The 15527-nt window shown below is 36.4% G+C and overlaps 1 protein-coding gene across 1 annotated transcript in view; it reads left to right on the top strand.

Annotated features, from left to right (window-relative positions):
- The window catches only part of EPHX4 (epoxide hydrolase 4), a 36487-nt gene extending 21326 nt beyond the window's left edge, over window positions 1-15161 (top strand). Inside the window, exons 6-7 of the mRNA XM_003808420.6 lie at window positions 1139-1287; window positions 14486-15161. Coding sequence (XP_003808468.1) covers window positions 1139-1287; window positions 14486-14717 — 381 coding nt within the window. The 3' untranslated portion in view covers window positions 14718-15161. The remainder of the gene's footprint in view (window positions 1-1138; window positions 1288-14485) is intronic.
- Window positions 15162-15527: the final 366 nt, after the last annotated feature.

Raw genomic sequence — 15527 nt, 5'->3', positions numbered from 1 at the left:
TCTATACCTTGTATTTAGTTGTTATGGCTTTTAAAATGTATACTAGTGCATTTTAAAAATGTATACTTCTTTCTTTTTTTTCTAATTTTGTTTTAATATCACTTATTTATTGAAGAAATTTGCCCTGAGGAAAGATCCATATTTTGGATTTGGCTGATTGCTTCATCATGGTGGTATTTAACTTGTTCCTCTAACCCTTGTTTTTCCTACTTCATAGGTATTGGTGATCTAGAGGCTTGATTAAATTTTAATTTGAAAAGGATACTTAATAGGTGGTGCTGTGTATTTCCTAACGCATCCCATCAGGGAAGTGCATGATACCTACTTGGTCCAGTTTTACTAATGCTAACAGTGATCAGTGGGCTCATGAGTTGTCAGCCTATCCAAAATTTCCTAACATCCTCCCACCAAATTAATTTTAGTATACATTAGTGATCATAGCCTAGGCCCATTATTTCATTAGGGTATGAAAAATGGTTATTTTCTAATTTTATAATTCTTTCTGCTTTTAATTGAAATTCTGCTGTAAAGAATTTTTCCACATCTACTATTTATTCTGAAATATAGTTCACACAAGAATGACAGGATATATGCTCATTCTTTTTCTTTTTATAAACAACTTTTAGAGTAATGAATATATATTTGATATATATCAGTCAGTTAGAGACATTATTCTTTTGGATGCCCAAATTATCCCACAATAGGCATCAAATGAGGCATCCTTTCAGGTTGGCTTTTGTGGCTTTTTGACATAATCCCTTTAGTCAGTGATAGCTTGCCTCCTCAATGCCCTGGGCTTATCTTTTATTTCCTGCCCAGAAGGGGAATTAGTCATTTATCCAAGGAACTCTTGAGCTGGGCCTTGTAGAATATGAATAGGCACCAAGAAGACAGGATGCTTTTTATAAAAATGCAGTGTGCAGGGGGGATTAGAAGGGAAGAATATAGGAAAAATAAAGCCAGGAAAGCAGAAATGCATAGAATATATATGTATAAACAATGAGATCTCAAACTTGGCTAGAGCAGAAATTAGGAGTTGTCACCACACAATGACCACCATCCCCTTTCCAAAGCCAAAGACTTAGCTTATTATTAGATAACAAAAAAGTTTTAATTATTGTTTTCTCACTTAAATTAGGTTTTGAAACATCTGTTTACCAGTCACAGCACTGGCATTGGAAGAAAAGGATGCCAATTAACAACAGAGGATCTTGAAGCTTATATTTATGTCTTTTCTCAGCCTGGAGCATTAAGTGGCCCAATTAACCATTACCGAAATATCTTCAGGTAAGTATAATTTCTTTTTAGTTAAATAAAAATATTTCAGTCTGATCCTACAGGGACAATATTTTATTTTTAAGGTTAAGTTCACCACTTATCCAAAGACTCAAATAAGGTATTTTAATTTTTTTAGTAAGTTGCATAATCTTTTTATGGACAATTTCAAACATATGGAAAAGTAGACAGAGTAATATAACAAATCCTTCATGTAGCTGTCACTTGTTTTATCCATAACTCTATCAACTTATTCTCTCCTTTTAGATTATTTGGAATAGATGTATATTTTTAGTTCTTTTTAAATGATGATTTATTTATTCAAGAAATATTTATTAACCACTATGTTCTGGGCTGTGTTAGTTACTCAGAACATAGTAATAAGCAAAACTAGATAAGGTCTCTGATCTCACAAAACTTGTAGCCTAATAGGGAAAACAGACATTAAGCAAATAACCACAGTAATGAGTGAATAGTTATAAACTAACAGAAAGGCTTTGAAAGAAAGAGATGAGAACTGAGGAAATGATGTTAGACCAAAGAAGTGAAGGATGAGTTAGGTATTGACTAAACAAGATTGGGGACAGGGGGACAGGCATTCCAGAAAAAGGAAACAGCAGGTACCAAAGCCCTGTGGGAAGATGGAAGAGGGTTGTAGCTTCAAGCAACAGAATTAGGGCTTCTTGGCTGGAGCACAGAAAGTAAGGGTAAGAAGAGCATTATGAGGCTGGGTCCAAGAGGTGGGTAAGTAGACCATATGAAGGATGTAAAAGCCATGAATGCGAAGCCAGTGAATGAGAATCTCAAGCAGAAAAGAAAAACAACCTACGTGTGTATTTGAATAAGTTCAGTGTGGTCATAGTGCAGAGAATGTATTGGAGAATTTTCAGAGTAAATGTGGGAAAACTGCAGCAGTCCAGGCTAGAGATGATGGTAACTTTAACAACTAGTCTGAAAACAGTGGAGATGGAGAGAGTGGGCAGATTTCAGAGATACTTAAGAGGTAAAATTGACAGGGGTTGGCAATGGGTTGGAGGGGGAATGAGAAGAGAGATATCAAATATGGCTCCTGGATTTCTGGCATGTGCAACAGTATGGATAAGCATGCCATTTACTGAGAGAGGAAACGCTAGAACGGGGCTAGTTTTTATGGGAAAGTCATGAATTTTATTGATCTTAGGCTAGTTGACTTTTGGGTGATACCTTAGATATTCAAATACACTGTTGGGTAGTAGGGTCTGGAACTCAGAGGAGAGAATCTAGGATGAAGATATATAAGATCTGGGAGTCACTGACGTAGAGACAAGCTTTGGTTTTAGAACATATTGTCTGGGGAGAAAGTATAGAGTGAAAGATAAGACATGGATATTTGTCAGTTTGGGTCTGTACTTAGGGGAAAAAATGAGATTCCATTTCTCTTAAGAATTAGGAGCCACAGCTGGCCTTGAATTTAAGGTTTAGGGATTTGAATTTGTGCTACCTCCATGATTCTGGAATTCTCAGGGCAGAAATTATGTGTTAACATGCCTTAGGCTGTTAACATTCCCCAGGAAGCCTGGCAGAAACAAAGACAAAACTTCTCCAGGATACATCTCAATTCAGGCCTCACAATATTCCCACAGATGAAGTCCCCTAAAGATGAGTTCATAATCCAAATTTAAAAATATCAACCTGGGCCATGCCTATAATCTCAGCACTTTGGGAGGCTGAGGTGGACAGATCACCTGAGGTCAGGAGTTCGAGACCAGTCTGGCCAACATGGCGAAACCCTGTCTCTACTAAAAATACAAAAATTAGCTGGGTGTGGTGGCACATGCCTGTAATCCTAGCTACTCGGAGGCTGAGGTAGGAGAATCGCTTGAACCTGGGAGGCGGCGGTTGCAGTGAACTGAGATCACGCCACTGCACTCCAGCCTGGGTGACAGAGAGAGACTCCATCTCAAAAAAAAAAAAAAAAAAAGTAACCTACCATTAATAGCAGTCAGAATACAGTCACAGCCAAACTCCTACAACTTTCAAATAATAGAACTAACAGGGACTATAAAGTATGTTTAAATAATTAAACATAAGAAAGAATAAAAAATATGAGAAAAGAATAAGGTAATATCAAGACAGGCTGGAAAGAGCTGAAAAAGAACTTCTAGAAAATGAAAAATGTGGTCATTGAAATCTAGAAGTCTATAGATGAGTTAAATTGCAGATCAGACAAGCCAAAGAGAATTATGAATTGAAAGATAAATCCCCCCAAATTACCCAGAATGTAGCTTAGAGAGATAATGAAGTAAAAATGTAAAAAGCAAGTTGTAATTTTCATGGAGGATAGAATTAGAAATTGCATATGTATATATATGCTAATAATTTTTTGTGATAAAATAATAGAAATAGAATAGTATTATTTTCAAACCAGTAGAGGGGAACAAGAAAATGATCAGTTAAAAACTGTCAATAAAACAATTTAAAACTATCAAAAAGGCAGAAAGGGAGAAAAAGAAGCAAAGCAGGGTAAATAGAAAGCACAAACTAAAATGACAAAACAATTTCAATATGTCAGCATGCACAACCAGCATTTATATATTAATATTGCCAGTTACAAAACAGAAAATATCAGATTGGATTTTTAAAAGAATCCATCTATATGGTGTTTGCACAGTTACAATTAAAGCACAAGGACACAAAATGGTTGAAAGTAAGAGATGGAAAGTTACAGCAGGTATTGATTTAAACAAAACAAAATCTTTCAAACTCTGTGGAATCCAAAGGGAGTCATGAGATTATATGAATGAGGGAAGAAGAGGTAAATCCAAATCTTTTTTGAATAACAAGAACAAACTTACAAATATATATATATCTTTGGCAAAACAGAGATGTTAATTTAAATGGTCTTTGTAGGTAACAGTTTATCAAGCAAGGCAATGGTTAGAAAGGCAGATAGATTGCAGAGGCTACAGGTTACATTTTATAGGATATAGCAACAATGTCTGAAACAACAATGTCTGAAGTTCACGTATTCTTGTTTTTTTTTTTTTTTTTTACAAATAACGTAAAGAGAAAATAGAATGGCACATTTTCAAACAAGTCTTTTTTTATATTCAAGAAAAAAGATTTAAAATCTTAATTTTGGATAGGAGACGAGAATGACAGTTTTCAAACATGTTCTCAATTTATCTTTTTATCGCACTTCCTTTGAGTTGTAGAAGAGTACGTTGTAAGTATCTATAAGGAAAGAGGGAAAATATTCTCATCTTTCTGAGATTCTTTTACTAATAGTTGTTTATTAGGAGGACTTGCATTCCCAAGAGAAATCACTGGAATCCTGTTAATTAGCAGAGAGAGAGAGGGAGAAAGAGAATGAGAGCGAGCAGGCCTATAAACTTCAAAACAGTTTTATCAAGGCAAAAGATGGAGTTTTAAACTAGTTGGTTGTAGGTTAAATCTAGTTGGGGGAAGGTTACATTAGACCTCTAGAAGCTCTCTGACCCCCCTCTGAGTAATTCTTTATATAGATAAGCAAAGCTGAGTATATCATTAAAAACAGGGCTATGTAATGCACGTTAAGACTACAAATAAGGTATAGTACATTATAGTCAGGCATGAAAATAGCCCTCATTTATTACCCTAAGCCTCCTTGGGACTATGTCCTCATCCAAAGACTTGCCAAAATTTGGAACTGAGGAACCAGGATGAACTAGGAATAAGACTAGCTATAGAACCTGTACTGCAAAAAGATAATTATAAACGTATAACAAAACATCAAATAATAAAGCAAAATGTGACAGTCTTACAAGAAAAAATGGACAAATCCATAATTACTGTAGGAGATTTTCACCCACCTCTCTCTGAAGTTGATCAATCGAGCAGAAACAAATTAACAAGGGTATGGAAGATTTGAACAACTCTATTAATATCTTTGATCTGATGAAAAATTTTACAACTCTGCACATAACAATTAGAAAAATACACATTCTTTTCTTTTTTTTTTTTTTTTAATAGTGGTGAGGTGTCACTATGTTGCCCAGGCTGGTCTCCAACTCCTGGGCTTAAGCGATCCTCCCACCTCAGCCTCCCAAAGTGCTGAGATTACAGGTGTGAGCCACCATACCCAGCCTATTCAAACATGTAAAGAATATTACAAATATTGATTACCTACTGGACTACAAAGCAAATCTTAACCAATACCAAAAAATATTACATAGATTATTTTCTCTGAACACATTACAGTAGAAATCCATAACAATAGCAACAAACTTTTAGAAAACCTCATATATTCAGAAATTTGACTTCTGAATAACTCTGGGTAAAAAATCTATGGAAATTAGTAAAAACTTAGAAAAAATGATATTTCAAAACATGAGGAATAGTTAAAACAATACTTAAGAAGAAATACATAGCTTTAACGGTTATGTTAGAAAAGAAGACTGAAAATCAGTGAGATAAGAGTTCAACTTAAGAATAAATACATAGCTTTAACGGTTATGTTAGAAAAGAAGACTGAAAATCAGTGAGATAAGAGTTCAACTTAAGAAGTTAGAAAAAGAACATGTAAACAAAAATAAATTAGAAGACAAATAATTTAAATTACATATATAAAGCAAAAATTAATACAATAAAAAACAAAGACACAATAGAGATAAGTGGCAAAACCAAAAACTGATTATATGAAGACTACTAAGATACATAAACTATTGGCAAGAATGGTTAAGAGAAAACAGAAGGCACAAATAAACAAAGTTAGGAACCAGAAAGCAGTAAAAAAAATAACTATTAATACAAATGCAACAGACATTAAGGTATAAATGTTTAAGTGAACAAATTTTAGAACTTTGACAAAACAGGCAATTTTTAAGAAAAACATAACTTATCCAAAACTACTCATGAAGAATTCAAAAACATGAAAAGACTTATAGCAAACCAATATGAATTTAAAGCATATCTATAATAACACACATAGACATACAAATACACACCCATACATAGAAGCCTAGATGGTTTTACAGGTAAGTTTGTTTTTTTTTTTGAGACGGAGTCTTGCTCTGCCGTCCAGACTGGAGTGCAGTGGTGCAATCTCGGCTCACTGCAACCTCTGCCTCCCAGGTTCAAGTGATTCTGCTGCCTCAGCCTCCCGAGTACCTTGGATTACAGGTGTGTACCACTGTGTCCGGCTAATTTTTGTATTTTTAATAGAGATGGGGGTTCACCATGTTGGCCAGGCTGGTCTCGGAACTCCTGACCTCAGGTGATCCACCCACCTCAGCCTCCCAAAATGCTGAGATTACAGGTGTGAACCACCGGCACCCGGCCTACAGGTAAGTTTTACCACATAAAATCCCACTGTTAAATACTCTTTCAGATATTATAAAAGGAAGATATGTTTCAGCTCATCTTATGAGGCTAATGTAACTTTCACACCAAAACAAGGATTGAATAAGACAGGCAAATTATAGGTCAATTTAAGTTATAAACATAGATCCACACATTCAAAATAAAATATCAAAATGAATTCAGCATGCATTAAAAAATTAAACCAAGGATGAGTTAGCATTAAAAATCAATTAATTAGGCTGGGCACAGTGGCTCACACCTGTAATCCCAGCATTTTGGAAGGCCGACGTGGGTGGATCACCTGACTTCGGGAGTTCAACACCAGTCTGACCAACATGGAGAAACCTCACCTCTGCTAAAAATACAAAATTGGCCAGGCATGGTGGTGCATGCCTGTAATCCCAGCTGCTCGGGAGGCTGAGGCAGGAGAATCAGTTGAACCTGGGAGGCGGAGGTTGTGGTGAGCCAAGGTCGCGCCATTGCACTCCAGCCTGGGGAACAAGAGCGAAACTCCGTCTCAGAAAAAAAAAAAAAATCCATTAATTTGATTACCACATTATCAGATTAAAGGGGAAAATATGAACAGCTAAATAAAGAAAAAGCGTTTAATAAAATTTAACGCACATTCATGCAACGATTCTTAGTAATCTAGAAATAGAGGAGAAAGGAGTGGACCTCAGAGAGGTGGGATAAGCCTGCATCTGCTGAAGGGATATTTCTGGGAAACTGACCTTTGCTTTACTCAATTGTCCCAGAAATAATAATAATAATAAAACATCAAGGGTGTTTTGCACTGGTTATTTGCACCTGGAGAGCTGGCAGGCACAGAAGATTCTTCAGAAGTTGGGGCCAAGGAGATACAAAACCTCTATTAAAATGGTATAATACTTGCTTTGTATTACAAAGTAAGTAATACATTTGTAGTACTCTCCACAGTTGTATTTCCATGGGAAACTTTGGAGGGCCTGGAAAGTTCTACTGGTATCTGAGAGAGTAATATATTATCTCCTGCTTTATGAAACCATCTTTGTAAGTTTCTTTTTCCTTTGTCATTAAACTTTATATTCTCTGTGTCAGTTGGTGTCTATCTGTTAATCATATTACGGTTCCATTACCACAGCAATGAAGAAGGGAACTTCGTCTACCAAAAACCTATAGTAAACATCATTTTGTGATGAAACACTAAAAGCATTTCTTTCAAAAATAAAGAATAAAGATAAACTCGAGGGCCAGGTGCAGTGGCTCATGCCTGGAACCCCAGCACTTTGGGAGGCCAAGGCAGGTGGATCACATGAGGCCAGGAGTCCGAGACCAGCCTGGCCAACATAGTGAAACCCAGTCTCTACTAAAAATACAAAAAATTAGCTGGTTGTGGTGGTGGGCGCCTGTAATCCCAGCTATTCTGGAGGTCGAGGCATGAGAATCGCTTGAACCCAGGAGGCAGAGATTGCGGTGAGCCCAGATCCGTCACTGCACTCCAGCCTTGGCAACAGAGCAAGACCCTGTCTCAAAAAAAAAAAAAAAGATAAACTTGACTACTATAACTGCTTCTATTCACCACTATATTATGTCTTAGCCAGCATGTAAGATAAGGGGAAAAAAGTGAGAATTGGGGAAGGAAGAAATAATAATTCATAGATAATGTGTTTATGTATCTAGAAAAAACAGGAGAATCTACAGAAAAATTATCAAAATTAAAACAGCTCAGCAAAGTTGATATATAAAAGTTCAAGATACAAAATTATGGTCTCACAAATCAGCAACAATTATAAAACATTTATTTATTAAACAGATGCACCTGCAAATGCAACAAAAAATTCTAAGGCATATAGGAATGACTCTAACAAAAGATGATCTTTATGCATTATCAAAATTTATTCTAAGACATTAAAGAATATGGGCTTAGAGCAGTGGCTATTTACCAACCAGTAGAGAAGTTTTTTTTTTTTTCTTTGAGACAGGGTCTCACTTTGTTGTTGCTCAGACTGGAGTGCAGTGGCATGATCACACTTCACTCCAGCCTCGAACTCCTGGCCTCAAAGGACACCATCTCAAAGTGCTGGGATAACAGGTATGAGCCACCCTGCCCCACCGAGAAGTATTTTAATAATTTCACAATTGATACAGACTTGCTGGTATAAACTACTGAAAACCAGCTCTGGTTTATCATGTTCATGAGTGGAAAACTGCAATATCATAAAGTTATTGGGGCCAGGTACAGTGACTCATGCCTGTAATCCTAGCACTTTGGGAGGCTGAGGTGGGAGGATTGCTTGAAGCCAGGGGTTAGAGACCAGCCTGCAATACAGTGAGACAATGTGTCTAGAAAAAAAAAAATTTTTTTTAATTAGTCAGCTGTTGTGGCATGCCTCTGCAGTCCCAGCTACTCAGGAGGTTCAGGTGGAAGGATCACTTGAGCACAGGAATTCAAGGCTGCAGTGAGCTATGATGCTCACTGCATCATGATGATGATGATGGAGTGCCAGTGCACTCCAGCGTGGGTGATACGGCAAGACCCTGTCTCAAAAAAAAAATAGTTTTTAAATTAATAATTTAAAAATAAAAAAATTAAGTTATTGGATTCTCCCCAAATTATTCTATAAACTTACTGCAACTTCAGTGAAAACCATAAGAAAGTTTTTAAATGAAACTTGACAAGCTAATTTTAAAATTTCTATGGGAGAATGGCCGAGATCATTTTAAAGAAAAGAATAGGTAGCCGGGTGCGATGGCTCACACCTGTAATCCCAGCACTTTGGGAGGCCAAAGTGGGTGGATCACATGAGGCCAGGAGTTCAAAACCAGCCTGGCCAACATGGCAAAACCCCGTCTCTACTAAAAATACAAAAAATTAGCTGGACTTGGTGGTGCACGCCTGTAATCCCAACCACTTGGATGGCTGAGGCACGAGAATCACTTGAGGTTGCAGTGAGCTGAGATGCCACTGCACTCTAGCCTAGGTGACAGAGTAAGACCCTATCTCAAAAAAAAAAAAAAAAAAGAATAGGGTGAATAGCTCTATTAGATATCAAGACTTATAATAAAGCTGTAAAATAAATAGAATATGGTGTTCACTCTGGGATGGATAAATTGATTAACGAAACAGCGAAGAAAGCCCCGAAACAGAACCACATATGTGGGAACTTGGTATGACAGATAGCATTTTAAACCAGTGGTGAAGATTCAATAAATTTTGTTGGACTAATTGGATATGCATATAGAATAAAACTAAATTAGGTCCCTATATTTTATTTTACCAAACAAAAAATAAGCTTCAGGCATTGGGTATTCATGGACATAAAGATGGGCACAATAGACAATGGGACGCACAATAGACAATGGGACTCCAAAATGGTGGAGGGAGGGAGGGCAGCAAGGGTTGAAAAACTTCCTATTAGGAACTATGTTCATTATTTGGGTGACAGGATCAATAGATGCCCAAACCTCAGCATCATACAATATACCCATGTGACAAACCACACGTATACCCCCGAATCTAAAATAATAGAATAAAGTAAAATAAAAATAAGCTTTAGGGAAATAAAAACCCAAATGTGATAATAAAACTTTAAAATGTCTAGAAAATAAAACTTTCATGACCTCATGTGGGAAGGATTTCTTAAATAAAGCACGAAAAGCTCTCAAATTGTGAAGACTGATACATTTGATTACATTAATATTTAAAAATATCTATATGTCAAAAGATATAAAATGATGAGCAACCTTAGGTGGGGAGAAGTTAATACACAATTAATTTTGAATTAATATCTAGAGTTTATAAAGATTACCTCCAAATTAATATTAAAAAATAGCTCAATCAAAAAATGGATAAAGGATACGAGAAAGCAATTCACAGAAAAGGAATCTAACAGCCAATAAACACATGAAAGATGCTGAACCCTAATGGTAGTCAGATATAGAACATAAGTATTACTGCTTGTAAGAGAGATATGAAGTAACAGTGGCATAAACAAGATAGAATTTCTTTCTCTCACAAGTAAAAGTCTAGGCTGCTGTGGTTTTGCTCCATGAAATAATCACAGCTATGTTATTTTTTGGTCAGAAGCCTTTGTGCTTTCTGTTTTGTTGTTCTGTTATACATAGGGTGTCGCCCTTGTCTGTGTGGTCCATGGTGGCTTACCACCACATCTGCATTTGTCAGTGCGAAGTGGGAAGGGTCAGAGGGGGCATGCTGGGCACACATTACATCCTCACCTAGCAATAGGAAGTTTAGGAATTCTGGATGGCCAATTGTCCTGCTGAAACTTGGATTTTTTAAACACTGTAGTGGAAGGGAAGAAGTTTTGTGGAGCAGTATCTAGCACATCAGGTAAGTGAAAATGTTTCACACTCATTTGATTGGAAAAAAATTAACCAATTGAGAACACGTTGGCAGTGAAGTAGAGGAAAGAGAATTCTTACATGCTGCTTGTAGAGCATACAATCAGTTTGAAAAGCAGTTTGACAATATCAAGTAAGGTTGAGGATGTGTATACTCTGAAAAGCAGTTCTATTTCTGGGGATGTACTGTAAGGAAACTCTTGTACATGTGCATAAGTGGATGTGTACAAGAATGAACTTGGTTATTATTTGAATTATCAAAATAATTGGAAATTTTAAAATGTCTATTAACAGAAGAATGGGTCAATTGCAGTATAGTCATATGATGGAATTCTATATAGGAATGAAAATGAGTGAAGTAGAGCTTCATGTATCATTGATGCAGGGCAGGCAAGCCCCAAAATTGGGGCTTTGCCTGGAAGCGTTCTTGGCTTTGCCCAGGAAGATTCAAGGGCAAGCTGGTGGTGGTAGACAGCAACTTTTATTGAAGCAGCAGTGTACCACAGCGGCAGAGGTACTCCTCCTTACAGAGCAGGTCTAACCCATAGGTAGTGTGCCCAGAGTAGCAGCTCAGGGGCAGTTCTGCATTCATATTTATACCCACTTTTAATTACATGCAAGTTAAGGGACATGTAATTTCTAATTTTCTAACTTCTAAATTTCTAGAAAAGGGGTGGTAACTTCTGGGTGTTGCCACAGCAATGGTAAAGTGTCATGGCACTGGTGGGCATGTCATATAGAGAAGTGCTTTTGGTGCCTCTTACCTGTTTCAGCCAGTCTTCAATCTGGTCCAGAGTTGAGTCCCACCTCCTACCTCATCATCATCAATGAATAAATCTTAAAAATATATTAAGGCACAAAAACAAGTTGTAGAAGGATATGTAGAGTATGATACCATTTATATATACAGTTTAAATGCATCCAAAACACCTTTATATATTTGTAGAAATGCATGTACTACTGTTGGGTATTTGGGGGGAATCTGACAAATAACGCCTCTTTTTGCTGCCCAATATTTGAACCAGTTGAGAAATCAAATGAGTCAGCAGATAAAAACTAAAATATCATCTTAATTACTGATTACTTTATTTCATGTGTAACATATTTAATGTGAAATTTAGTAATTTGAAACCTCAGGGCTAGAGAATATGCTTTTCTTCTGTTTTCTGGAAACACCTCTCTTTTATCTCTATTTTGATCTGGTGAAGAGTTTATATTTCTCTTTGCTCTTTGACTAATGGTCTTTTAAAACTCCCCTTACTTTACTAATTCAATTGTTCTGTGCACCGATATTGCTAAACCATGCAGATAACTGTTAGAAAATGGTTTGGTTTTGAACATTATTGTGCTCTAGAATGTAAGTGGCTTTAAAGTTTGTATTCTTTTTTTTTTTTTTTTTTTGAGACGGAGTTTGCTCTATTCCCCAGACTGGAGTGCAATGGTGTGATCTTGGCTCACTGCAACCTCTGCCTCCTGGGTTCAAGCGATTCTCCTGCCTCAGCCTCCCAAGTAGCTGGGATTACAGGCATAAGCCATCACACCCGGCTAATTTTTGTATTTTTAATAGAGACAGGGTTTCCCATGTTGGCCAGGCTGGTCTTGAACTCCTGACCTCAGGTGATCTGCCCACCTTGGCCTCCCTAAGTGCTGGGGCGTGTGAGCCACCGTGCCCGGCTCTAAAGTTTGTATTCTAACCCATCAGTTAGTAAGTATAAAATACATTTTTCTATCAATTTACCCATTTACAAAGAATTTAATTTTTAGGAGTATTACAACCAAATGGCGGCTACTTGCATGGTGTCAGAAGTTAAGTCCATGGTGGGCATGTGTAATATCCTGCTGTCAACTCTGAATTGCCACAAATCAGGCTTTTTTATTCACTAGTAAAAATGTGACTCAGTGCTAAACAGTTAGATGTTCATTTTCCTTCTTAATCAATAGGAGTATAATTAATACCATCAACTTTTCTGAAAAACAGTAACAGAAGATGTCAAAAGCTTAAAAAATATTTGTTCCCTTAAGCTCAGGAATTCTACTTCTAGGCTATAGCTCAAAGGGATTATCAGAAATGCCAAGAAAAATCTGGGCATAAAATGCTTATTATAGCATAATTTAAAACAAGGAGAAATACCACAAAACCTAAATATTCAATTATAGGGGAATAGTCAAGTCATTTATGAGTTATGCCATAAACTAGTATCTTTTACAATTATTTTTGAAAAATGTTATGAAATGAGAAAATTCTTGGTATCATTTAATGTGAAACTTGCATACGTGTACTGTGTATAAATTGTCTATATTGCATTATATTTATAGTATGGTTTCAAGAATATGCATAGAAAATGCCAAAATATTACCCTTTTGATAATGGAATTATAAATGATTTTATTTTTGTTATTTATATTTTTCTGTACTTAAGAAAGTATAGGCCATGTGTGCTGGCTCATGCCTGTAATCCCAGCACTTTGGGAGGCCGAGATGGGAGGATCACTTGAAGCCAGGAGTTTGAGACCAGCCTGGTCAACATAGCAAGACCCCATCTCAAATTAATTTTAAAAACATATATATACACAACAAAAACTTTGTTTTAAAAAATAATCTTCTTGCAAAATGTAGTATCATGTAATATTAAAGCTCAGTTCAAATATAGTTTTTGAGTTTTCATCTCCAATTTTCACATAAAATGCATCAGATTATCTAGGAACAATTTAAAATAAAGCTAAACAGTAACATATAAATAGTTTAAATCTCTCTTTCATTACACCATTCAGTAATTCTGGTATCCTTTTGAAACAAATTACTCCTGGCTGGGCGCGGTGGCTCACGCCTGTAATCCCAGCACTTTGGGAGGCCGAGGCGGGTGGATCACGAGGTCAGGAGTTCAAGACCAGCCTGGCCAAGATGGTGAAACCTCATCTCTACTAAAAATACAAAAAATTAGCCAGGCGCATTGGCAGGCACCTGTAGTCCCAGCTACTCAGGAGGCTGAGGAAGGAGAATCATTTGAACCCGGAGGGTGGAGGTTGCAGTGAGCCAAGATCGTGCCATTGCACTCCAGCCTGGGTGACAGAGTGAAACTCCATCTCAAAAAAAAAAAAAAAAAAAGAAACAAATTACTCCTCATAGTGATGAATTTCCTATTTAACTTACAGCTTTTATTATACATTTTGCTAGCCTCATCCAATTTAAATTTTATTGGGTCTTTTCTTAAATAGCCTTTTAAATATTTTATAGTAAATGTTGATTACTTAATGCATTGTTTCTCAATCACTTTTTCATTATCACTTTCCTAAGGAGCCTTTTTAGACTTTTTTTTTCCCTAATCACCCCCACCCTGTGAAATTTTAGTATCTGTTTATGTACTGTATGTATATCCATGCTTTATATATGCAAAGGGTAAGATTTTTTTCACCCTCCCAAGAACACAATTTTCACCCTTTTAGAGGCAAGATTGCTCACTTCAAGAATGTATGACCTACTGGGGCACTATAGGAAAATGTCATTTTAACTTTGATAGTGAATCTCAAGCCCATGTATTTTGTTTTTATAGCTGCCTGCCTCTCAAACATCACATGGTGACCACTCCAACACTACTACTGTGGGGAGAGAATGACGCATTCATGGAGGTTGAGATGGCTGAAGTCACAAAGATTTATGTTAAAAACTATTTCAGGCTAACTATTTTGTCAGAAGCCAGTCACTGGCTTCAGCAAGACCAACCTGACATAGTGAACAAATTGATATGGACATTTCTAAAAGAAGAAACAAGAAAAAAAGATTGACTTTTCTTTATCTTCTATGAAGGGTCTGTAATGAAATCTCTAAATAATTTTTAAAAATTGTTCATCAACTTCTTTATGTTTTATTAGAAAAAAACTGTTTTAATGTGCTTTATCATAAATAAATATCCTGACAAATGGTATTGAAAAAAATCTGAGATCATGTGAACATATAATACAATGTTGATTTTCTTCTGGTGTATTTTGCACAGACAAGCATCTGCCTTAAAATATATACACTTGTACAAAAAGGAAGTTTGGAGTAAGTGCTTCCATTTTGGTTTCTTGCTTTTTTTTACTCTGTTAACATATGGTGCCTTTTACAAATGTATATTAAAGATTAGCTGTGCCATATTATAAGGCAAACCTGAAATAATATAAATTTTCATTCTATTGTTCCAAAGTTCTTTTTACTATTTTTAACCATTAAAAAGTTATATTATCAAATCTCTTTGGATTTATAGTATATCTATTAGTTTGAAGGCAAATATAGCTAAATGAATATGCATTTTTAAAATGGGCCATATACTATTTATACTGGGAACATTAAACCATTTTTTAAAGCTGACATCTTGGCTGGGCGTGGTGGCTCATGCCTGTAATCTCAGCACTGTGGGAAGCCAAGGCGGGAGAATCACTTGAGACCAGGAGTTTGAGACCAGCCTGGCCAACATGGTGAAACCTCATCTCTACCAAAAATAAATAAAAAATAAAAGTGAGCAGGCGTAGGGGTGCACACCTAAAGTCCCAGCTACTCACGAGGCTGAGGTGAGAAGATCGCTTGTGTCCAGGAGCTTGAGGTTGCAGTGAGCC

The sequence above is a fragment of the Pan paniscus genome, chromosome 1, assembly GCF_029289425.2.
Source record: "Pan paniscus chromosome 1, NHGRI_mPanPan1-v2.0_pri, whole genome shotgun sequence".
In the NCBI taxonomy this organism is placed as follows: domain Eukaryota; kingdom Metazoa; phylum Chordata; class Mammalia; order Primates; family Hominidae; genus Pan; species Pan paniscus.
Note: the sequence above shows the minus strand (reverse complement) of the source record. Positions and strands in the feature narration are given on the sequence as shown.